General features: G+C 35.7%; 1 protein-coding gene across 1 annotated transcript in view; it reads right to left on the reverse strand.

Annotated features, from left to right (window-relative positions):
* Window positions 1-329: 329 nt before the first annotated feature.
* Window positions 330-22879, reverse strand: part of LOC132934148 (G1/S-specific cyclin-D2-like) — a 60946-nt gene continuing 38396 nt past the window's right edge. Inside the window, exons 3-5 of the mRNA XM_061000424.1 lie at window positions 20765-20930; window positions 5776-5912; window positions 330-4001 (exon numbers count right to left, since the gene is read on the reverse strand). Of these exons, the coding sequence (XP_060856407.1) occupies window positions 3858-4001; window positions 5776-5912; window positions 20765-20930 (447 nt within the window). The 3' untranslated portion in view covers window positions 330-3857. The remainder of the gene's footprint in view (window positions 4002-5775; window positions 5913-20764; window positions 20931-22879) is intronic.

Here is a 22879-nt window from a genome sequence, read left to right on the forward strand (position 1 = left end):
CGCGACGAGATAAGTTTTTCTTTTTTGGCGTTGTATGGCTCTCTAATAATACAGTCGTGTCTCGATAACTCTTTTTCTTGCCCATTGAAGTTTTGGCGAATGACTAGAAAAATACACAAGTTGATTTGTTTTTTTATTCCTGTTGCGATTTGGTTTATCTAGACTCGACTGTATTGATATCACACGCTCAACCGTGGTTATTAAACACTCGATCCCGTCGGAAAATCCATATAGAACGGAAGAATTTTACCGATACGAAGGGTTTATATAGGTATAAAGATTACCTTATGCATCTAGGTAGGAATACCTATGAATAACAAACAACACACTTTCATTTCAGTAAATCTTTTTTTCTTTATTGATATTATAGTATAATATTGACCTTACAATAAAACGAATAAGTACAAAAATATCAATATAATGTGTAAATAATAATATATATTGTTACATGTTAAAAGTTCGTAAATGTATAACCACTGCCTAACGACATGATGCGGTGGTTATCTACTTATAAATTATTATAAATGTTCAGATGAGTAAAATTTTATTTTTTTTATAATAAAATGCTGCGCAAATACTTTTTGCGTCGCCGCAAACTCGCAAAGTACGACTAACAACAGACATTGAAAAACGAAAAAAAAATGTATAATTTACTTTTATATAATATTATATGTGTATAAAATAAAAATGGTGTATTAATGATGGCAATATTATACCATATTAATGGGAATTTTGTTTAGGTACTATTATATTATGGCACAGTAAAAAAAAAAGAAAAACATAGCAAACATGACCAGATTGACTCAACTTATACATCTAATATGAAAAGTCTATGCGTTTATTGTATATGACCGACATAGATTTAAAAGAAAAGAAAAACGTAAGCGTATTTTCAAACGAAATTTCAAGCGTTTGAGTCTTATCTAAGTCCTATTGTTTTCTTTACGGGAACACATAAAACTTGGCATTCGATGTACGAATTCGTTAGTCTATAAATATTTGTACTAATTATTACCATTAAAAAAAAAAAATGTAAAAAGTTAAATAATCATAGCTTGATTTTTACGGCTTGTATTAAAGAAAGCACATGACAACATAGTGAATATAATAATAATAATAATATAATAATAATAATATATCATATACATATACATAAAAACTGTAATATAACATTGGAAAAAAAAAAAACAGTGTCCTAAATTTTTGCTTTAAATTTTCTTTTATATGCTTATCAACTATATCATATATATGTAGGCATATGTAAGTATGCGTGTAATATATATCTGTGGACATAAACCTAATATAGAAACAGATGTTGTGTGTTCTCTACAAGACCAAAAATATTAATATTTACGATTACGATATACTTTTAAAAAAAAAAAAAAATTATAAATATATAATAAATGAATAAAATGAAAACATGGTATTATAATCTATGTTATATTCCAAATATTTATTTGACTATTTCGGTTGGTAACAATTCTAAAAAGTATTTCCACTTCCTTGCAGACACTCAACAGTCGTAAAGGCTGTAGAAATAAATCGGGAGAAAATAAAAGTTGAAATAGCCTGAGAGAAAAAAAAAATATATTTTAATATATATATATATAAATGTAATAATAATAATAATAAAAATAAAAACAACTGCGTTGATAACAGTGCAAAACTATAGAGATTAGTAAAATCTTTTTTTTTTTATGTTTTATTATTTATATTTATATAGAATTCAACTTGGGTAGTTATATATGTATATATATATAAATATATAATATAAATATGTATGTATTAAATAATATTATATAAATTTTTCCCTAAACAACTAAAATTCACCAAATGGCATATATTTTATTATATGTAATATACATGTAACATCATTATAATATTACATAAAAAAATGTGTGTGTATGTGTTTGTGGTGCGAGTTACATTCTAAAATAATTATAACGAGGCCGAAACGTTACGTTCCCCCCCTTCTCCCCGATTAACTATATCGGATTTTAGCCGTCGGGACGGAGTTATATTATATATTTTTACACGCGGTTCGGGACACATCCAGGACTTACATATTATAATATACGTTACTATTACTATTTATTATTATTAAGTATTCTACGACTACTACTACTACTATAGAAATAAAAAAAAATAAATCAACTTGGAACTGAGGTATGTGTGTGGTGTGCGTGTATAAAAAACACGTTTTTAAAAAATTTTTTTTCGTGTTTTCTTCTTATTTCGTCCCTCCTTGTCCGAGCCGTTAACCCACGTCCCGTCGGTATGTATCTATATTATAATCCACACAACGAAGCTAATTTGGGGGGAGTGGGGGAGAGACAAATCTCGGGAAGCCAATGGCTTCGCGCGGATTTGAGGCCTGTGGAAGACGTGATTTCTATCGTTTTTCTTCGTAGATTTCTCTACGAATTTTTAAATAATGGATAATGGAGAGGGGCAATGTGAATAATAGAACAACGGTGTATGCTACATACTTAAAAATACATGTTATAAAACTCTTACCGTTAACAAAAAAAAAAAATATATATAATAATAATAAAAATAATAAATTAATTAAATTATATCGGTATTCCCAGTGGAGCATTTAAATCTTAAATTACGTTAATTAACCTTTTTAACCATATGTTTGTGTTGTTATTTTTTGTACTTTTGAAACACAGTGAATATAAAAATAAAATTATAATGTGTAGAATGTGCTTGAAAACTTAATAACACGTTCTCCGTGTTGGAATCGGAATCAATATAAAATGTATAAGATATGTGATCGTCTTTTAAAACTAATATTAATTATTGTAAAAAAATATTATGTAAAACTGAATAAATGATAAATGTTTGGGAATACAAAGAAAGCTACAATCGTGAAAGATATTTTATTTATCAATGGAAACTTGAGCTTTTTATTTAAATATATATATATGTAAAAAAAAAGACTGCCGACACAAGAGATCTTTAAAAAAAATGTCGCACCAACCATGTGCTAAACTCTGGGTCGGCGAGTCTACCTTAAACGCTAAAAAAAAAAAGTTAATAATATATATATATTATGATAAAATAATATGTAATAAAATAACTATCTATTTTGATATAACTTAAAGGTTAATAAAATTTTAGGAATCTGTTTGTTGTATAGGTAGCCATACCGGCACTTTGCTGTACATTTAAATCGAATCTCGGTGACGTACACAAAAACTAATAAAATATAAAACACAATTTTGTACGATATACGTTATAAGAATTGCGTATACGTCCGCCGTGATCGGTTGTGTTTCACAGAATCTATTTAGGATGTGTTTCTATGAAAGTTTAATTTTTCGTTTTTGGATTAAGTTGAGCTTTTTAATGAACGTTGGTTTTTAAGATATTATATGGTATATAAACAATCACCATTATATTGTTTAATATACCGGAGCTGCTGTGGATAATAATAATAATAATAATCTTATTATAATAACATTATATGTACGGAAACATGAAGCGTATTTTATTGCCTTCCCCATTAAAAAATAATAATAATAAAGTCAAAATAATCATAAAACCTAATCTTAAGACTACTAATAATCTTATTACAGTGTTTCTGAAAGTCAAAAATCTTACCATATGCGAGTACCTTAAACAGTATTTTATAGCGTTTTATAATAATAATTGTTGTTGTGTGTAAAATGTGTAATATAAATGTACCGATGATTTATCACCGATTGGTTTTGGAATGAGTGAAATTTTCTGCAGTGGATTACATAAAAATAATAATAAAATAAAATCGGAATAAAAATTGTTTTGTTTTTTTTTTTTTCAGTGTAGTTTTTCCCTTGCAAATAAATTGTTTTGTAAGTCTGACGACGATCTTAAATCCAACAGTTTGTGTTGTCGTCCGACTCGGCAGTCTTGTCGTACGGCTTTTCGTACATTTGGAAATCTATTTCTTTGCGCTGTCTCTTGTGGCTCTCGACCATGGCTTCGATTTGCTCTTGGCATGTCTTCAAGACCTCCTGGGGAAAAAAAACGATCACCGCGCGATTAATGAAAAGCTCTAAAAACGCATGTCACTTGGGGGGGGGGGGGGGTGGTGATCTTTTAATCGTCGACCAATGTGGCGACGGCGGTGGGCGCGGAACAAAATATGAAACGGATCGATAATTAATATCGCCCTAGAATAATATATTTCGGCGGTTTGGGGCGTGTTGAACGCGAAGATTTAATAAATTCATATCGTCATCGGTGGCACGGACGACTTACCAGTAAACACCATTAGCGCGAAACACGAGGTCTGCACGGAGCAGGAAGAGTTATTATTATTCAGTGTATAAGTTTAATTACATATCATTATATATGTCCGTATTTCTATATTATAATCGAGTGTGTGTGGCGACGATTGGTGGGAGGGGAGAGCTCGAAATTTAAATATACGTGTAATGGCGACGAATTGCGACGGCGGCGGAGCAAAAGCAGGATTGTGCTGTTAATTAACATCCGATTGAAGTCGAATGAAAACATCACACGCGGGCGGCGATAATGGTAATAACAATAATAATAATTATTATTTATTACTATTATAATTATACCGTCGTCGTATTGTAAATTATAATATACATAAGGCAGTAGGTAGGCAGTTGTTGATGATGTATATTATGATGATATTATAATTTTTTCGTTTGTGTGCGCTAAAGCGAATGTTTAGTACGCGTCAAACGACCATCGGACATTTAATATAATACATTACGCGTAATAGTTTAGTACCTTACGCGCGCGCGATTATCATTATTTTTTATAAATCGTAGGGGGGGGGGATCTCGCATAATGTCAAACAGACACAAGAAGTAAACATGATGTTATGTTAAATCCAGAGGAAGAGATGAATTTTGGGGCGTACCCGTCTTATAAACTTGTGCAGTTGTGCAAACTCTATTTGTGTCAATAGGCTGATTAAGGCGGTATCCGTGGATTACGGCAGCGTTATTGGTTATTATAAAGCATTACGATTTGTATAGGTGCCATAACTATCGCGGTTGTATAAAAGTTATACACCGGCTGAAACTGAAGTTCAAGTCGTTCAACTAAATCTATATGAAGTTGACGATTTATTTAAAACATTATAATTGAACATAATTTTAAAATTTCATAATATTATTTATTTCTTTCTTGAAGAGACAATGCATACTCGTAATTTGGCTAATTTATTTGGGAGGTCAGTCGAGTCCCTACATTTTATAGTATCAGGTCTAAGATATTGTTTTGCCCCCCGGCCCAGTTACAATCTCTAATTTATTGAATGTTACAAAACTTCTTTTTTTTTAAAAAAAAACATGAGATTGAATATTATTTTTCTGTGTGCATTTTAATTGCTAATTATATTCTATAGTTTTAAAGTTCTCTGCGTTATAATATTGATAGTATATACAACTAATTTGATACTATATTCTCACTATATTTATAATCAAACTAAACTTCAAGGACATATGTATTATGGACCGATTTATTTTCGGCAATAATTTATTTCCTCGATAGAAGGATAGGCGTCATTTTCCTCTCCCACTATATTTTTAGAAACAATAGGTAAAAAATATATACATAATATATCTTGCCACACAAAAAAAAATTACTTTAAGTTACACACTAGACAAAATCGTCATGATATTATTATTGAATGTTTCGTGTTTTATTAAATATGTTACTTAAATTTATTTCACCTATATTATAGTAGGTTCGTGTTATATCGCGCCGTGAACACACGATATTATAATATTATTGTTAAAAAACGCTTACCTTTTTAGAACCAGTGATGGCGTGCAGCTTAGTGAACAAGTCGTACTTGTAAATGGCCGCGTATTCCAGTCCATTGAGAGCAGCCGCGATGCTGGCCCCGGCGATCACGCTGGGCTTGTACGAGCAAAATTTATAGTCTGAAACAAATACCGCAAACGACATACGTTAATATCATGATATATTAAAACCAACAATATAATAATATTATTATAATATACTGCAAGACCTATAGACTATATTATAGTAATGAAACACAAACACAATATTATTTTATAACGTCAGAATACCGACACACTATGGAACTATATACATTATTATTCTATATAATATATCGTGCAAATGCGCAGTGAGTACCCATAAATGACACAAAGCATAATAATAATATTATTATACTATGATAATATTATTATGGTGTTTTGTAGACGTAAGAGGAAAAATAACGGAAAAGACTATTTAGACATTTCGCGGGCGCCCTTACCGCGGAGAGGGACTCATCGTCGAGGAATACATTATGACAAACAATAAAATATAATATAATATTATGTTTTGCTCTCACGTCACCCTTCGGCCGAAAACCTCTTATTAAAAAATACGACGGCGACCTATACGAGACGAGCGTGTACACGATAATATATTTTCAACGTTTTCGTATAATATACTTTATACTATCATAACGTTATTATTATTTATTATTATTACGTTATTATTATTGTTATTATTATTATTATTATAATACACTCGGCTATACCGAGACGCGGCGATGGTCGCGCGGCGCCCGGAGACATGATCGGCCGTCCTCCCATCCGCAGCAGACCGCAAGAACAGACCCCCTCGCGCCCGTTTATTAACGGCGCTACTCCGGGGGGCACTCGGTAACGAGACGAGATGTTTAGATGTATAATAATATTGTTATTACGACGCGTATACATTATTATTGTTATTAATATTATTATTATATATTGTGTGAGCGCGTGTGAGTGGACGCGATGTGGAAACCGACCGGTGCCGTGTACAATACATAAATATATTACATATCATATTTATTATAATACACTCGCGCCGTCGTCGTTGTTGTGCGCGCGATGTAATACACGTGTTGTTTTTTCGGGGACTCGGACACAATCCGTCAGCGGCCGGTATACCTATTATGCTCTTACATCATGTACAATAAATGCACGCCGTCGGAGAGCTGCGCCGCTACAATAATAATAATAATAATAATGACGATGATGATACGATAATAGACGCGTGTTAGTATAACTATACGTAAAATAATATATTACACGGAGCGGCGTCGAGTTTGTCGATGACAATAATAAAAAAAAAAAGAACTTGTCAGTGAAAAAAACGTGTACAGCTGTGCATATGGTGTTGTGTGCACTGATACAGCTACTACCAGTCATAGGCGCATCTAGCGGATGGCTTGAGGGGCTGAGCCCCAAAATGTGTTCAGATGAGAACATAATCAGATTGCTACTAGGGCACGGATGATTTGCTTAAAAAAAAATACGAGAGTGTGTGAGCCCACCATTGCACTCTGGGGAAGTAAAACTTCTTTCATAAGTATTGGGGCCCGTGAAATTATAAGTGAATTAGGGAGACAGTGAGAAAAATCAATACAATAAAAATAAACGAGCACGCTCACGACGCCGTGAATGACTTGCAAAATAAATAAATAAACAAACGTGTCGATTCATTTTTTTTTCCACCCTCACCTCAAGAAAGAGGTTTTACTTCAAAAAGCTTATTTTATCATATCGGATTATTCCCTAACCTTTTTAAAATGGTTCGTGGGTTATAACGTTGCCCGTTTGTTCAGTGACATGTGACAGCGGTCGTTTTCGGCTATGCGAAGAATCAGAAATTATCCAATTATCAAATTATACTCTATGTTTTAAGACGGGTTTTTGTACTTGGCAATTTACTTGGCTGGATATTATGAATTTTTGAAAAAGATATTGATTTAAACAAAAAGATTAGCCTTGTAAGCATTGTAGCTGGTAGGCCGAATAGAGCTTTTTATAGTCGTTTACGGGAAATTTGCGAATTGCACGCACACAGAATTTCGTCCGAATTTGACAGACTGATGGTTGCGGGATCGGGGGCAGTGTAGTTTTTAGACTGTTGTTTTCACATTTCACTCCAATTCTCGTCAGAAAACGCACGCTCTTCGGGTCTAGTCGGGATACACACACACGCGCACACATATACACAAACATAGTCTAGACGCCCGGGGCCAAAGTGGTTCGGTCTCTCTCTCCTACACCGCGTCATCACTCACTCAAAGTAGCTCTCACACACACACACACACACACACACTCTCACTCCATATCCCTGTCCCTCTCTTTTACACTCTCTCTCTATTTCTCTCCGTCGTATACGTGTATAATATATGATGCCGGTGGTCTAAATCATATGTTGCGCACCGCATTCTTCTCAACGATCGCTGCTGCCGCCGCCACCACCACCACCACCGTCCTTTGTTTCGCCAACTCGATTTTTCTCCATGCTCGCGCGAGCAAGAGAGATCGCACACACACATACACGCACGCTCTCGGTAGGTCGCTCACTTGGGGATGTCGGGTACGTGACTGAATTTTTTGTATCAACGAAATATAAATAATTATATGAAATATGCGTCACGCCATAGGAGGGAGAAAAATATGTGCCTGTGATTACTTAATAAATCTCGACGATATGGGACCGCCGCCATCGCCGAGTTAGTGTATATATATATATATATATAAGTGTATATGTGTGTGTGTGTGTGTATATATAATATAAAACAATGCAATGCAGCGCCATAAATTTCCACGCAGACGCGAGAGCGTGCACCGGTACTGGTTAGTGGCAGAGTCGTAGTCGGTGGCGGTGGCGGTGGTCGTCGGTAACGGTGCAGTGGCGGTGCGACGGTGTTATGGTAGCGCATAGCGTTGGGAGCCGCCGCCGGACGAGAGATAAACGATCGAGAGAACGTCGTGTGACAACTGACAACCCCCGGACAAGAGGGGAGGTGGTGACGTACCGCCGCGCCGTTCTCCTCCTCCAGCGCGACGAAGACATCATAATCGGCAGCGGCGGCGACGGAATACCGCTGATGAATCTCCGCCCTTATACCACTACTACTCCTCCTACCCACCACCCACCACCACCGATGGTATAGTGCTCGCGGGAAACGATACATAATAATAATAATAATAATAATAATATATAGAGGTCGTCTTCTTCTCGTCGGTGGCGCAAAACAAATTAAAACCATCGCCACCACCACAGCCACTCTCTCATGATCGGGAGAAAAAAACGAGCTTAGCAATAACAACTCGCTGTCCGTGTGTATAATATCGTCTACGGGAAAGAGAGAGTGAGATGAAGAGAGAGAGAGAGAGCCAAAAACGGATTCGAATGTGTGTGTGCTGTAGTGTTTGTTTTCTTATCGAGAGATCCAAGTGAAACCGCAATTCCGGACACTATACATATTATAATATTAGGTTAGGTACCTACGCGTCGTTTTGCTGTTGTTTTGTATATTATAATATATTGTATGGGTCGACGGGCAACGGTCAACCGGGCCTGGGGTACAAGTTTTTTCAGCCGCAATAGTCCGTCGGCCGGGTATATATTATCATTATATTATATATACTTTTTAGGTATTTATTTTTTTTACTCGAATATTGCGCCGTACGTATATTGTATGGCCATGGGATGATCAAACGATAGACGACGGTGCACACCGCCGCCTCTCTCGTCGGAGCGGTGTATAGGATAACCTACCTACCACTTTCCTATACCTAACCTAACTGTTGCGCGTATCATATAGGCGCAGGCAGGGGTCGTCTCGTTTACACGCGTCGTTTGGGCTAAAATATCGTCTCCCGGTTTCATCCAAAAAACGACCGTACCGCATACCGCGTCGCCACACCAGCACCTCCGCCGCCGTCTATTATAATATAATATATATATATGCATAGAAATTATACTTATATATATTTATATTACCATATTATATCATGTATATCAACCACGCCACCGCCGCCGCAGCCGTCTCGGATAGCCCGCGTATAGAGGCCAGCCACATAATTTCGTCGACTTTCGAAATATCGTTTCGCCGCAGTTCTCTTTGTACTTGTCCCGCGCGCGTAAACCGATTTCGTGAATGAAACGTTTGCATAATAATAATAATAATAATATCGTAAGCCCTAAACCGTATACCTGTATACGTATATATAAACAGTATACGGCGCACGGAGCACCGACAGCGTTATATTGAATATCCCGATATATTGTATTTCACAAACGATTTGACCAGAATATTCCGGTCGGCGATTAATATCTAACTCTAGTCTCGGACGAGAACAGGTGGGAGGGCAAATGATATTGTCTAATAACGTCGCGTTCGATTGTATTCCGATAGTTTCCCGTCGCAGTGTATACACTCGTCGACCGCATATATAATAATAATATAATATATAGATATAATTAAATTCCTCGGGAACACCGCCGAATGATGTTTTTGTACGCATGCCACGGCACTGGTTCAGTTACCATTTGTGTGCGTTGCTGATGTGACGATCGTACATTATGCAAAGAGGCGGTGGAATTGCAGTAAGACACGAGCTCGAAAAATTAAATTTACTCTTTGAATTCGACGCAGGGTTTACGATGTGAAACGACGACTAGTCTTCGTGTTTTCGTATTTATCATCTTTCGAATCATTTTTTTTAGTCTCGACGCAAAATAGTTTATGGCCTATAGGGTTTTAGCTTTTTCGGGGATGTAATTGCATGATTATCTAAGCCACTGTTACCCACGAATGCACAGGGTTTGGTTACAGCAAAAAACCTATCGTCTTGTGGTGGCAGGGTACGCCATTAGAGGGTGGTTGGGTGGGAACGGTTGGGCGCGGAATGTTGAAGGACGATGGGGTCGACGGCGACGTAGTGGAGGAGGCTGAGAACGACCTAGGGGAAAAGCGATCATGCGCACATTCGTATAATAATAATAATTATAAAACATAATAAATCCCATGCGTGGCCCCCGCCGCTGCTGTAGACCATGCGCAAACATCACGGACGGTTGTCGCGTCAACCGGTGGGGAAACAACGAGTGGAGGACGGTGGCACTACTGCATGTACGTAAAACGCACGTACACGGTAGATGAAAAAAAACGGTCGTTAGACAGGAAAAACAGAAAAAAGCACATCGAAAAACACTTAAAATCGTACTGTCGTCGGTATAATATATTATACAATGACAAGCCCCTCCCATATACAGCAATTAGCCCAATCCCGTGTACATATTACGATGGACTATTATAATATAATATTATAACTGTGAGAGCGAAAATAATGAACTCACTCGTTCTCCCCAAAGGCCCCCCGAGGACGACGTCTGTCGGGCACGCCAAAATGTAAGCCCTTGCGCAAGCACGTCTCGTGTGTCTGTGTGTGGTTGAAAGTCGCCCTTGGACCCGTTGCCGCCACCGCATCGAATATAATATAACACAATGTAATACACAGACACAACACCGAGCCGCCAATCAAAATCGAGAGAAAACAACGAGCGACTCACGGTGGAGCTGTCAAGTCAGAGGACAACACACGCACGCACACGCAGTATTTTCATCGTGTTGTTATTATTTTATGTATGTCAAAAGCGTATATTATTGGAGGCGCCAACTAGATCGTATTATCATTATTATTATTTTTATGATTATTACGTGGTGCTATTGTGTTGTGTTGTTGTGTGTTGTCCACGTCACACGCATTGTATATAGGACAGTTAGTTCAGCTGGTTAGGCCGACCAACCGATGAAACATTTTTTGGTACGTTTTACCTTTTCAGAGAGCACTGCACAGACATGGGGTGAGTTGACTAACGCAAACCTCGCAACAAAAAAAAATCTTCAAACTCGACTTAATAGTTCAATACATTGTATTATCGAGAAGGAGGAAGGGGGGATTGTGGAGTAATATAAACCTATATAAAAGTATAGTTTTTTCTGAGGTTCTGTCACTGGACAGTCTCCTCTTCATGTGTTTCATGTCTTCTTTAATCACTATCATCATTGTTACTTATTGTTTTATGTGTAAACAGATTGTAATATATTTTTAATAAAAAAAAAAAAAAAAAAGTATAGTATTTATTGTAACTATATAATATAGATGTAATATTATATAAATAACAACCTATTTAACTTTTGCAAAACTCAAAAATACGATACCTATACCCAAGCGAGTGCTTGATATATCACACGACATTCTCAACATAATATTTATATCATACACACGGGTTTTGGTAGATATACCTACATCTATAAAGATAATGTAAACCATAATATGTACAAACAAATCTGAATTCACTACATTGTAATGAACATGTGATGTGTTCGTGTTTTTCATATTTAATGTTGTTTTATAATGTCCAAAATAATGTAATATATTAGTGAATAGTGATCATTAAATGTTTACGTGTAAGGAATTTATTAAGATATATACACTGTTTTATTATGTAGTTGGTTCTAAAATATTTGATTATACTTTCTAGAATTTCATTATTTGATGTTTGAATATATTAATTTTGGTCGGAAAACCTTGAAGTTCGTCCAAACAACTTTTAGTTAATAGACATTACCGAAAACAGGAATGTTTTTATAGTTGCCCAGAAATACGATTCACTGATAACTGACCTGTGACATCGTAGGGTAGTGAGACGTAGCCTTCCAAAATGTGTACTTCCGTTTTAAATGTAACGTCTGATAAACTAAAACGCTTATCGCAATTAGTCACGATAAAAAATAAGAAAAAATAACTAATAAAGTATGTCAACTGGAGATTTTAAGGATAATAATCAGAGTCGAATGATAACAGTATTTACGACAAATGTCGACAGTAAGCCCATTATATCTTTCTAGTGTATATTATATTTTAAATTCTCTCCCAACGGCCCCCACACATAAAAATGTATACACATTTTATTATGATAATATACTCTTGTAATAAAATACACATGTAAGCGGCTCGCTTGAATGTTATTAGTATTTTATTGGTCACATTTTTGTGATATTACCTTGTAACCAGCACCGTCTTTGATATACAATTATACGCTTTATTTAAATTCGACACGAAATTTTTTTTTTTTATAAATTGTTAATAATAATAAAACCAAAAAAAAAACCAAGAGAATGCTTTCCGAGATATTTCTAAACGATTAAATGTGAACGGCAATATATATTTATCCAGGTTGTCCCTGATAATTTGGCGTTTCGGGTCTGGGTCATGTTACCTGCAATTCAACCCAGATAATAATTGGGTTAAGAGTATATTTGCAGTCATCACGGACGGGAAAAGTATTGGCGATAAAAAAAAAAAATCTATAAAACAACAATTACGTTGTTTCGTTGGACTAGTATGTTTTTTTTTTTAAATTATTGACGTTTAGAGACATACCTATTATGTACAAAAATGTTTTCAAACATTATGATTACCAAAGAACATTATAAACCATGGAATGTATTCTGTCGATCAGAATTCAATATCAATATAATATAATGCTGGGTAAATAACTGAAACAACCAAAAACGTGTTCACTAAAAAATATACCTCAGAATTATGATATTTTAAGTCGATAATCAAAAAGCTAATCTCGGCATGTGTTTGGTTAAAAATTCATACATTCCTGTAATTTTTTTTTATACGCACATAACATTCAATATGTAAACAATGACTACCGTTTTTTTTTTTTGTCACTTTTGCCCACACAGACGAATGGAATTAAATCAATGTGCTGATATTGGATTTGGAAAAAAGGGCCATACGAGTTTTATTTAGCAAACTATACAGAACTGATTGTGTGGTACAGATATGATAAAAAACGATTGTCAAACGATCGTTATGCCATTGATTATAAATTCTAGTATTTATAATCAATGGTTATGCACTGGACTTAATATTGCGCAGTTCATATAGAACCTAATAAGTATATCATACAAACCGCATTTGCCTTATTTCTCGCCATGCGAATAAATAAACAAATGAGCGCATAATTTATAGTAAGTAGGTATAATGTAGTATTAGATTATTGTCGAAAAAAAAAAAATTACAGACGATATTTTGTATACGACTTGAAAAATATTGTCTGATGAAATTTCTTCGGGCCGTGTTTCTGTACAAACGCACAACACATTTTAAACATAAATATGTGGTGAGAATGTCAGTAGGTTTTCAACAAGCTATCATTACGTGACCGCCATTTTGTTTTTGGGAGACATCCAAAGGGGGTTGTAACGCGGTGGCAATGTGAAACCGTTGCACCGAGTGCAATAGTAATAGTAACATATAGATAGGTAGTACAATGCAACGCTAACAAGTTATTATTATGCAACGCACAAATCCTGTAAAAACAAGCGAATGTTTACGTTGAGCGTGCGTGTAAGAAGAAAAAAAGTGATATCACGACTTTTTTTTTCGAAAGAGACCTTGAAGGGACCATATAATATATTATATTATGGTACTTTAGGTAAAGGTATCCACCAACTCCCGGACGTCTGGAATGTCAACAAAACCTGAACCCCGTTCAAGGACTATAGGTTTCCGAACAATGCCACCACACTGTCTCGACTATTTTCAGAAGTCCACCGTCGGCTGGCTATATTAGATCGCATTCCAATTTATCGGTAATTGTACGTGTGGCTTTTTTTTCATCTTCTTTTTCATTATATAATGCATGCGTATATACTAGATATTATTATTATATATATACGTACAATGTATTTATTAAAACCGAAAAGGAGAAACTAGTTGCCCGGGCATCGCTACTGCACCAGTGTCAACGTACTTTGCTTTATTATACGTAATTGACCCTCTTTAGATGTATAATAATAATATTATAGTATAATACTTAGGTAGGTATATATAAATTTAATATATTAATCACTAAACGAATGATGTCGATCATAAATTATTTTGAATATATAATAATATATATCATATACGCGTGTATACGAATGTAGAGGTCCAACATTTGATAATAATTCAGCAGGTATAATAAAGTTGTCATGTGTGCAGCAATGAATTAATATGTTTATAATCAAAACTAACTATTATATTATTATCTCATCGGGAAATAACTTGAAAAATGTTTAGTATTTTTTAAATACAGTTATACCCCATTTGCACCACATGTGAAGATAGTAAAAAAAAATTTCTGACATCAAATATTCAATTCTAGGTCTGAAAAGTTTGATAGGTTGAAAATGTCTATGTGTAATAATGAAACGTTGTATATTTTTTACAGGACCGTTTTGTCAAACATATAATATATATATATATATATATTATATAAACACGACTAAAACGTATCAACAACTCAATTGATGCAAGAAGGACCTCGGATGTTCGACGCGTACATAGGTTTTATACTATCCCTAAACTCGTATTGTCATATTGTTATAAAATATAAACTCAATGACAATAAGACGAAACAAGTTATTAAATTAAAACATAATATAATAATATTACTTATGCAGTTTAAAATAATAAATTGTACGCGCGCGTGTGTGCATTTAGTGTTATATGTACACCATATATTATATAGGTATTATACCGGGCACGGGCGTCATCCGAGCACAAACACCTTTGGCCGGCCAGATAATAATCCTGGGAAATAAAAACGGATAATAATTAACAGGAATAAAATTAATATTCATATAGTAATAATGCCGGAGAGACCACCGCGGTCGCGGCTCTATATACGCGTAGTATACGTAATATTTCTGTACCCCGTACGGGCGGCCGCGTTTGATGCCATCAGCATGTGTTGTGTGTGCCGCCGGGGTAAGACGACACACACACACACACACACACACACACACACACACACACACACACACACACACACACACATACGAGATAACGACAACGTGTGACAAAATAAAACGCGTCTACCGCCGACGATAACCCGAGAGTAGTGAATTTTGTGGTCGGCGGCTCTCTCTGGGTACATATTATTATTATTATAATATTGTGATAGCAGGAATCACACGCACGCACGACTACCGAAATACCGCGTGGTAAGCGACAAAAACGGATCGCCGGAGTCTATATTATTATTATTATGTCGTGGTGACATTCGAAAATCTAAATCGTCAATGGACGGACGTGCCGGTCGAGCGATCGGAGTCAATAGTGTAAAATAAACAAACGTTGTCGTCAAAGTGAAAAAGCGGCGCGCGAAGGTTTTATTATAATATATTATAATCGTTATTATTGCTGCGCAGCAATGCAGGTATACAACTGCGGCCGGTTAGTGATTGACAAACATAGGTGTATAATATTTATACGAGTGTTATGTTATTCAAAACCCTTATGGGGAAAAAATATAAAACGCAGATTGTGTGAAAATTATAACCGTTTTGAATAAGAAATATTATAATATGGATTATCCGAGTATTAAATAATATTATTATTTTTATTGACCAGACAGGAACCGGAGACGACAACCATTATTTAATTTACGCCGGTGCTAGTGCACGGCCCGATTACGTATTGCAGTCGGATCGAAATTTATTTTTTAAATGGCTATAACGTTAAATAGTGATGCGTTATATTTTTATATTTATTGAGCGGTTTTTTTTATCCACGTGATGCGATATAAGCCAAAAACTGGTATGAAAACATGTGACTGATAATAGATCGGAAACGGTAACATTAAAACGAAACTGCATTATGATCTATATTATGTATTTCGTAAAATGGGACCTCCTCAACAAACCGGTTGGCGTCGAAAAACCGACGAAATGTCATTATTTTTTTTTACCGTGACGAACAGAAGAAAAAAAATCGACGGGCCACGAGCGACGGCGTCGACGAGCATTCAGCTCGATTTTACGGTTTTTCACTAGGCCCCACACGGACGTGCGCGTTGCTGCTGCCGCTGATACGACATACGACGACACAACATCACATAAAAACCGTGCAACGAGCACATATGTTGGCCGGGCAAAGATATTCCCAAGATGACACGTTGTATGCATATAATGCGCACACACAACCGTTGTATGCACGGTGCAGCAACACATGTACGAGTGGAGAAAGACATCGGAGACCGTATTTTAAGTTATTATATATGATAATATATTATGAAGAAAAAATTGAAACAAAAAATATTAAAAAAAAAAAAAAAAACAGAAAAAAAGTTGAATGTTATAGCGCAGTAGTTACTCGGGTTTATTATTATTTTTTTTCACCCTCCCGCTAATCGAAAGCGCCTGTTCAACATAAGAAACGTATATAAGAATCGCTGCTGCATTTATCTGTGTCTCACTATTTCTCTCACTCTCTCTCTCTCTTTCGACGAATCCAATACTGTTTTTAAAAGCCATAAAAAAAAATTCAAGGCATTCTCATTGAAATGTCGGGGCTTATACACATCCTCCATTCATTATTGTAAGCATTAACGATGAACGGCAGCAACAGCGAGGGATGAATATTTTTTTGTATATGTTACGACATTTAAACACTCACACAGACACGCACGCACGTCGGATGACCCTGCATCATTGAACCAGTCATCGTCGTCGTCGTCGTCGTCGTTGTCGCCGCATGCATCCTATATGTGCGACGCGTCTCCTAGCTATTACTAGTTCCCAACGGAGAAGAAAAAACTAATAACATAATGAGGCCTCCACAACCCTTATTTTTGTTTATATCCAATAGTTGTTTGACCTTGCGGACAGATAATGAAGAACAAACCACCCGAAGGATTGCCGGTCGCACAAGTAGTTTCCGGTTAAATAACGTAAACACAAACCACAATATATTATTCCACCGCCGCCGTGTATCTATAGTCTATGTATTAACGCGCCATATTATATACACGGTTTTATGGGAGGCCTGAATAATATTATATTTTCGAAATTAACATTTTTCACGTGTTATACACATTTCCTAGGGATATGATTGTATATTACAATAATATACGCAGTACACATAGCAAGGACGCGGGACGAGCACGACGGCCGTTGAAATTATAGTTTACGGGGCGACGGGCGCGGGGTGTGGGGCATATAAAATCAAAACCAAGACATTAAAACACAACTTACATAACCATCGCCGATACAATTATTTTAAGTACGCTTAAAGTGTTCATAAACGTTCAGAACGAATATTAAGTGCGTTGTATCAACGATGGTGTTTTGTGCGTGCGTGCTAGCGTATGCGCCACATATAATATACGCCCGTCGCATCGCCGCCTAGTTTGTCTCGAAAATGTTTTATTGACACTTTTCGACGTTACGTAAATTAATTTTTTTACGTTTAGTGTTATAACGACGACAGAGCAGTCCAATATATAAATAAATAATACATACACACACACACACACACACACTGCAGGTATATATCGTGGGGCACTGCTGCAGTGGCAGCAAGAAGCACATCAAAACGTTCGCAAAATGTGTAACGAATTGCAATCGGCAGCGGCCGCGTCGGCGACTTAATCGGTGGGAATAAGTATATAATATTTTGTAGATAGTGCGAATATGATACATACGCATGGTGGGGGGGAGGAAATAATAGTAATAATAACAATCATAATAATGTCGTCGTTATTATTATTACTATTTTTATTAAAAATGATTATCGTAAAAAAGAAAACCATATTTCATTCGGCACATTTCCTTTGAGATTGTTCCGTGGCGTTTTCCACGAAGTGCTCGCATATACACGTGCGAGACAATGAGACGCGTTTCGGACGATGCGAACGGCAGCGGCGGTTATAGTACCTACATAATATAATAATATATCAGCTATATAATATAATGTGTACGATGGGACCACCTCTATACACGGATAAATGTCGTCGTGCAGCAAGAATCAGCCGCCTGCGATTTTTTTTTTTTTTTATCATCATTATGTATCGTTTTTATTACGACGTGCGCTATCGACCGTGCGAATCCGGCTGAGGATTAATATTGAAAACACGGTCCACCGACGACGACGACGCGGACACCGTCTGACAATATATAATAATATCACCGATCGCGTCTTTCTGTACATGGAAATATAATATAATAAAATACACGAAAAAGACGGACACTTCGTTCGCACGCCGAAATCGTATGATATAATAATATCGGCTGTGAATAGATAATATTGTAATCATCGCGGCACCGAAAAAAATGAAAAAAAAAGTCTATAGTGTTTACCTATGTTCTGATACCCTATCATAATATCGTCGGCTATGTTATTATGCGGTTGGAGCAGCGTTTACAATTATTATTAAGCACATAAATAATTAATAATAGAACGAAATGCCGCTGCTATAGCCGACTCGCTTACGGCGGGGGATGGATCTCGAACGCGACGAAACCACTCGACACGTTCACACGCCGTCCCACGATTCCCTTTGTACGACCACCGACTCTATCGACTTTATGATAATATATAGGCATCATCGTAATTATTATTCTTTGTTAAATTTTGGTACATATATAATTATATGCAACGGCGATGTATAATTTTGTAGTTTTATTTATTAATTACTATGTTACCACCATTGTGGCGTGGAGGGACAGTCGTCACACGCTTACAATATTTGAATTTTCATTAATTGTTCAGCGTCAAGCGAATCCTCGAGTACAAATCCGAAGCCCTTTTTGCAGAGTTTTTATTCAACTCACATTATACACACACTCGAGATTTGTCCGAGATAAGATTGCAAGCATGGTTTGAACTACCACCGCACCATCGTAAACCGGTCCCTCCACATCATACTACCGCATTGCGAGAAACCAAATAAGGTCGAGATAATCGAGTAAACGTATATACATATGCATAATACTCGTGCGTGCCTTTATATAAATAAATATAATATAATTATTATTTCCTTCGAAATATTTATAATTCACTTGAAACGATAGTCTCGTTTAAGGTTTAAAAAAAAAAACTAAAAAAATCGCAATCCCACAATATATATTTTGGAAAGCTCAGGAAGAACCGAAGTCGAACAAATACAGTATGTACAGTGTACACCCACGAACTTAGTACACTCGTGGTGCTCGGATTATAGGTAAGTTCTGGATTATAGGTAAGTTCTCATACAAAACAAATGGTCGGGATATAATATGAAAGTCCTTACACAAGTTAATTAAAAAGCACCTACAGTGCATAGGCTTCTGCATAGAAATAATATCTGATACAAAAATTACTACAAAAGACAGAAACGTAAATTCTCACACACAAAATGAAATGCATTACTTTATGTACCGTCGTATTACCTACGTGATTAAGCCAGAACCATCTTAATTCAGACGTCTTTAATACCTGTATAAGTAATGAATATTTTCTAAAATATTTCAAATAAATACGCATATTAAAATAATAACCAGCGAATTCTACAGTATGATTAAACAAAATAATTAAAAGATAAGAATAAAAGAAAAAATAGGTAATAACCAATTATTATAGGCTACAATTAAATTTTTAAAACTAATACATTTATAACACAGTATGACCATGTTAGGTGTTAAGTGTTTGAGCTTTCGCAATAATTTATATAATATCGTATTGTTAATTATTATCTATAGATATCTATTATTATGTATAACTAAATTCATTAACTAAATGATTTTTGAACCTACAAATTACAAAAATTACTGGATTGAATGTATTTAGAATCAAGATGATAAACAAATTTAAACACATCAACCACATCATAATACAAGTCCCCACTTCTAAGTCTGATTTAAAGTGGTATGTAGAAATTAGTTTTAATTTAAATGTCATGAATTAAATTACGATATAAATAAATAATAATGCATATAATGATAATGTGTTTTTGTTAGATTTTCTTATACTCCCACCCCATTTTAGTAATCCTGGGTACGCTAATGAGCATAGCATATCAATTACGATACAATATCGTGGGGCACCTACATTACGCATACAATATGTAGCAAAATTAATTAAATATGTGTATTATTGATAAGACTTACCTCTGGAGCACATGCCGATGAACGTGCCGCAGTGTTTGATAACAACGTCAACGAACGGCTTGGCGGTGTCCATGTGCAGTCTTTTAAGTATATACCATAGGAAGTCGTGAGCCGTGATCGCGGACACGTCCCATTTCAAGATGCTCAACAGGAGTAGCTCCCACATCTGTAAGCCAAACGAAGGTCTTATAGCTCATACAATGTTTATACACACATATTAATAGTAATAATAATAGTAATAATAATAATAATAATAATAATAATGGTAGTAATAATAATCAATTAACAAGACATTTGACGACTACAACGAATTACGGCCAACAGAGTTCCCATCACGCGGTCGTCGTTACCGCTGCAGCAACAGGCGGTTGCCGACCAGCGGAGTCGGTGGTATGCAGGGAAACGTTTATAATAATATATACGTTCGTTCGACTACACTGTACTACAACAGCACACCCCGCCGGGTGCACACATAAATCACATACCGTTTAATAACATTTTTTTCTATAAGCCCAATTATTAATGTAGGTACATTATACTCATTACCGTCCTGTAAGAGAGAAAATCGTTGTTGCATATAACATAATAAAACAACACGTGATACACACAGGCGTGTAACAGTGTGTATGATGGTGGTGGGGAGGAGGAATGGTATATTGACGTTTCAAAAGTCAAATTCGTTTCAAACCGAACACTTGTAACATTAAATATAATAATGTTATATAATTCTCTCACATTTTTTACTTCGATTCTATTCAACCGTATACCGAGAATTCGAAAATAGCTGCGACCCCTAACACCGGTCGGCGTGCTGTGTGTGAAATGATGTACAATAAAATATACGCGAGAAGAGACCCTCTCGAGACCTACCCGACATCACTTACAAACGGATGCTGTCCGTGTGTGTATTTATGTTCTTCTCGAGAGTCGGGACTCGGGACAACGAATTCGATTCAAGACCAAACCAGGAAATAATAAATAAAATTACATTATGAAATACAATGTTACGACGACCGTCGCGGAGGAGGTTTCGTTATGTGGTTCTTTTGTGTTACACGTTTCCCGCGAAGATAATATAATATGATATGATATACAGACGCAGTGCGCCGGCTGTACTATGCTTGCACGGCGTTCCGTATAGACAATTTAAGTGCTTTCAAGAGCCTGCATTTTTGACGGGTTCTTTTTCCACCGGCTACAATAATGATTATTATTATCAAAGTGTGACGTGATGATATTACTATATTTTTATTTTTGTTCTTGCGCGGACAATGCACACCACTACGGTGAAAACAATAATTTCATTCATATAAGAAAACGATTGTAATAATACATTACATACAAAAAAAAAAAAATATATAATTAATAAATGTTATTTAGTTTGATGTTTTTCAACGTTGAACTACACATTGTTGATCTAAAAAAATATCGTGGGCTTTGTGTTCATTATTATAATATAATTTAATTTATGCCGTTCCGAAGAAAACTGAGTGTAGAGGAAAACATATATTTGGTCACATAAATTACTAAATCAGTAGACGGCCAAGACGATCACTAAATAAATTAGGGTCATTAAAAATAAAAGGTTCGTTAAATCACTTTTGTATTTATATTATGCGAGGGGTAACAACTTATTTTACGGTTTAGAAAAAAAATGTATATAATATATAGATGAGAGTTTCAATTTTTATTGGTTTGTAAACAAAATCCTAGCGTTTATATATTATTATATGCAGGTAGGTATATAGGTGCTGTGTAGGAAACGAACCGTGTACACAAAAGATAAACACAATTGATTTCGAAAATCGTTTCCAAAAACTCCGGTGATTTTTTGGCATTCCTCGCTAATGAACTCGATGGAAGTAGCGAAGAGTCTGTGGTGGCGGACGAAGGGGAGGAGGAGGAGTCGACTATTATTATTGGAACCCATCGACGATTGATCACAAACCGCGTAATGTTCTAACGAAAGATCTATAAGTGATAGATCGAAATTGTAGTAAAAAAAAAAAAGGAGGAGAAGAAGAAACCTGGCCCCCGAGCCAAACGTAAAGATGAATATTTTAGATAACATTGTCCGACGCCTATAAGATTTTTTTCCCTTTAATAGCTCGTCGC

This window comes from Metopolophium dirhodum, chromosome 1 (genome assembly GCF_019925205.1).
Source record: "Metopolophium dirhodum isolate CAU chromosome 1, ASM1992520v1, whole genome shotgun sequence".
Taxonomy (NCBI): Eukaryota; Metazoa; Arthropoda; class Insecta; order Hemiptera; family Aphididae; genus Metopolophium; species Metopolophium dirhodum.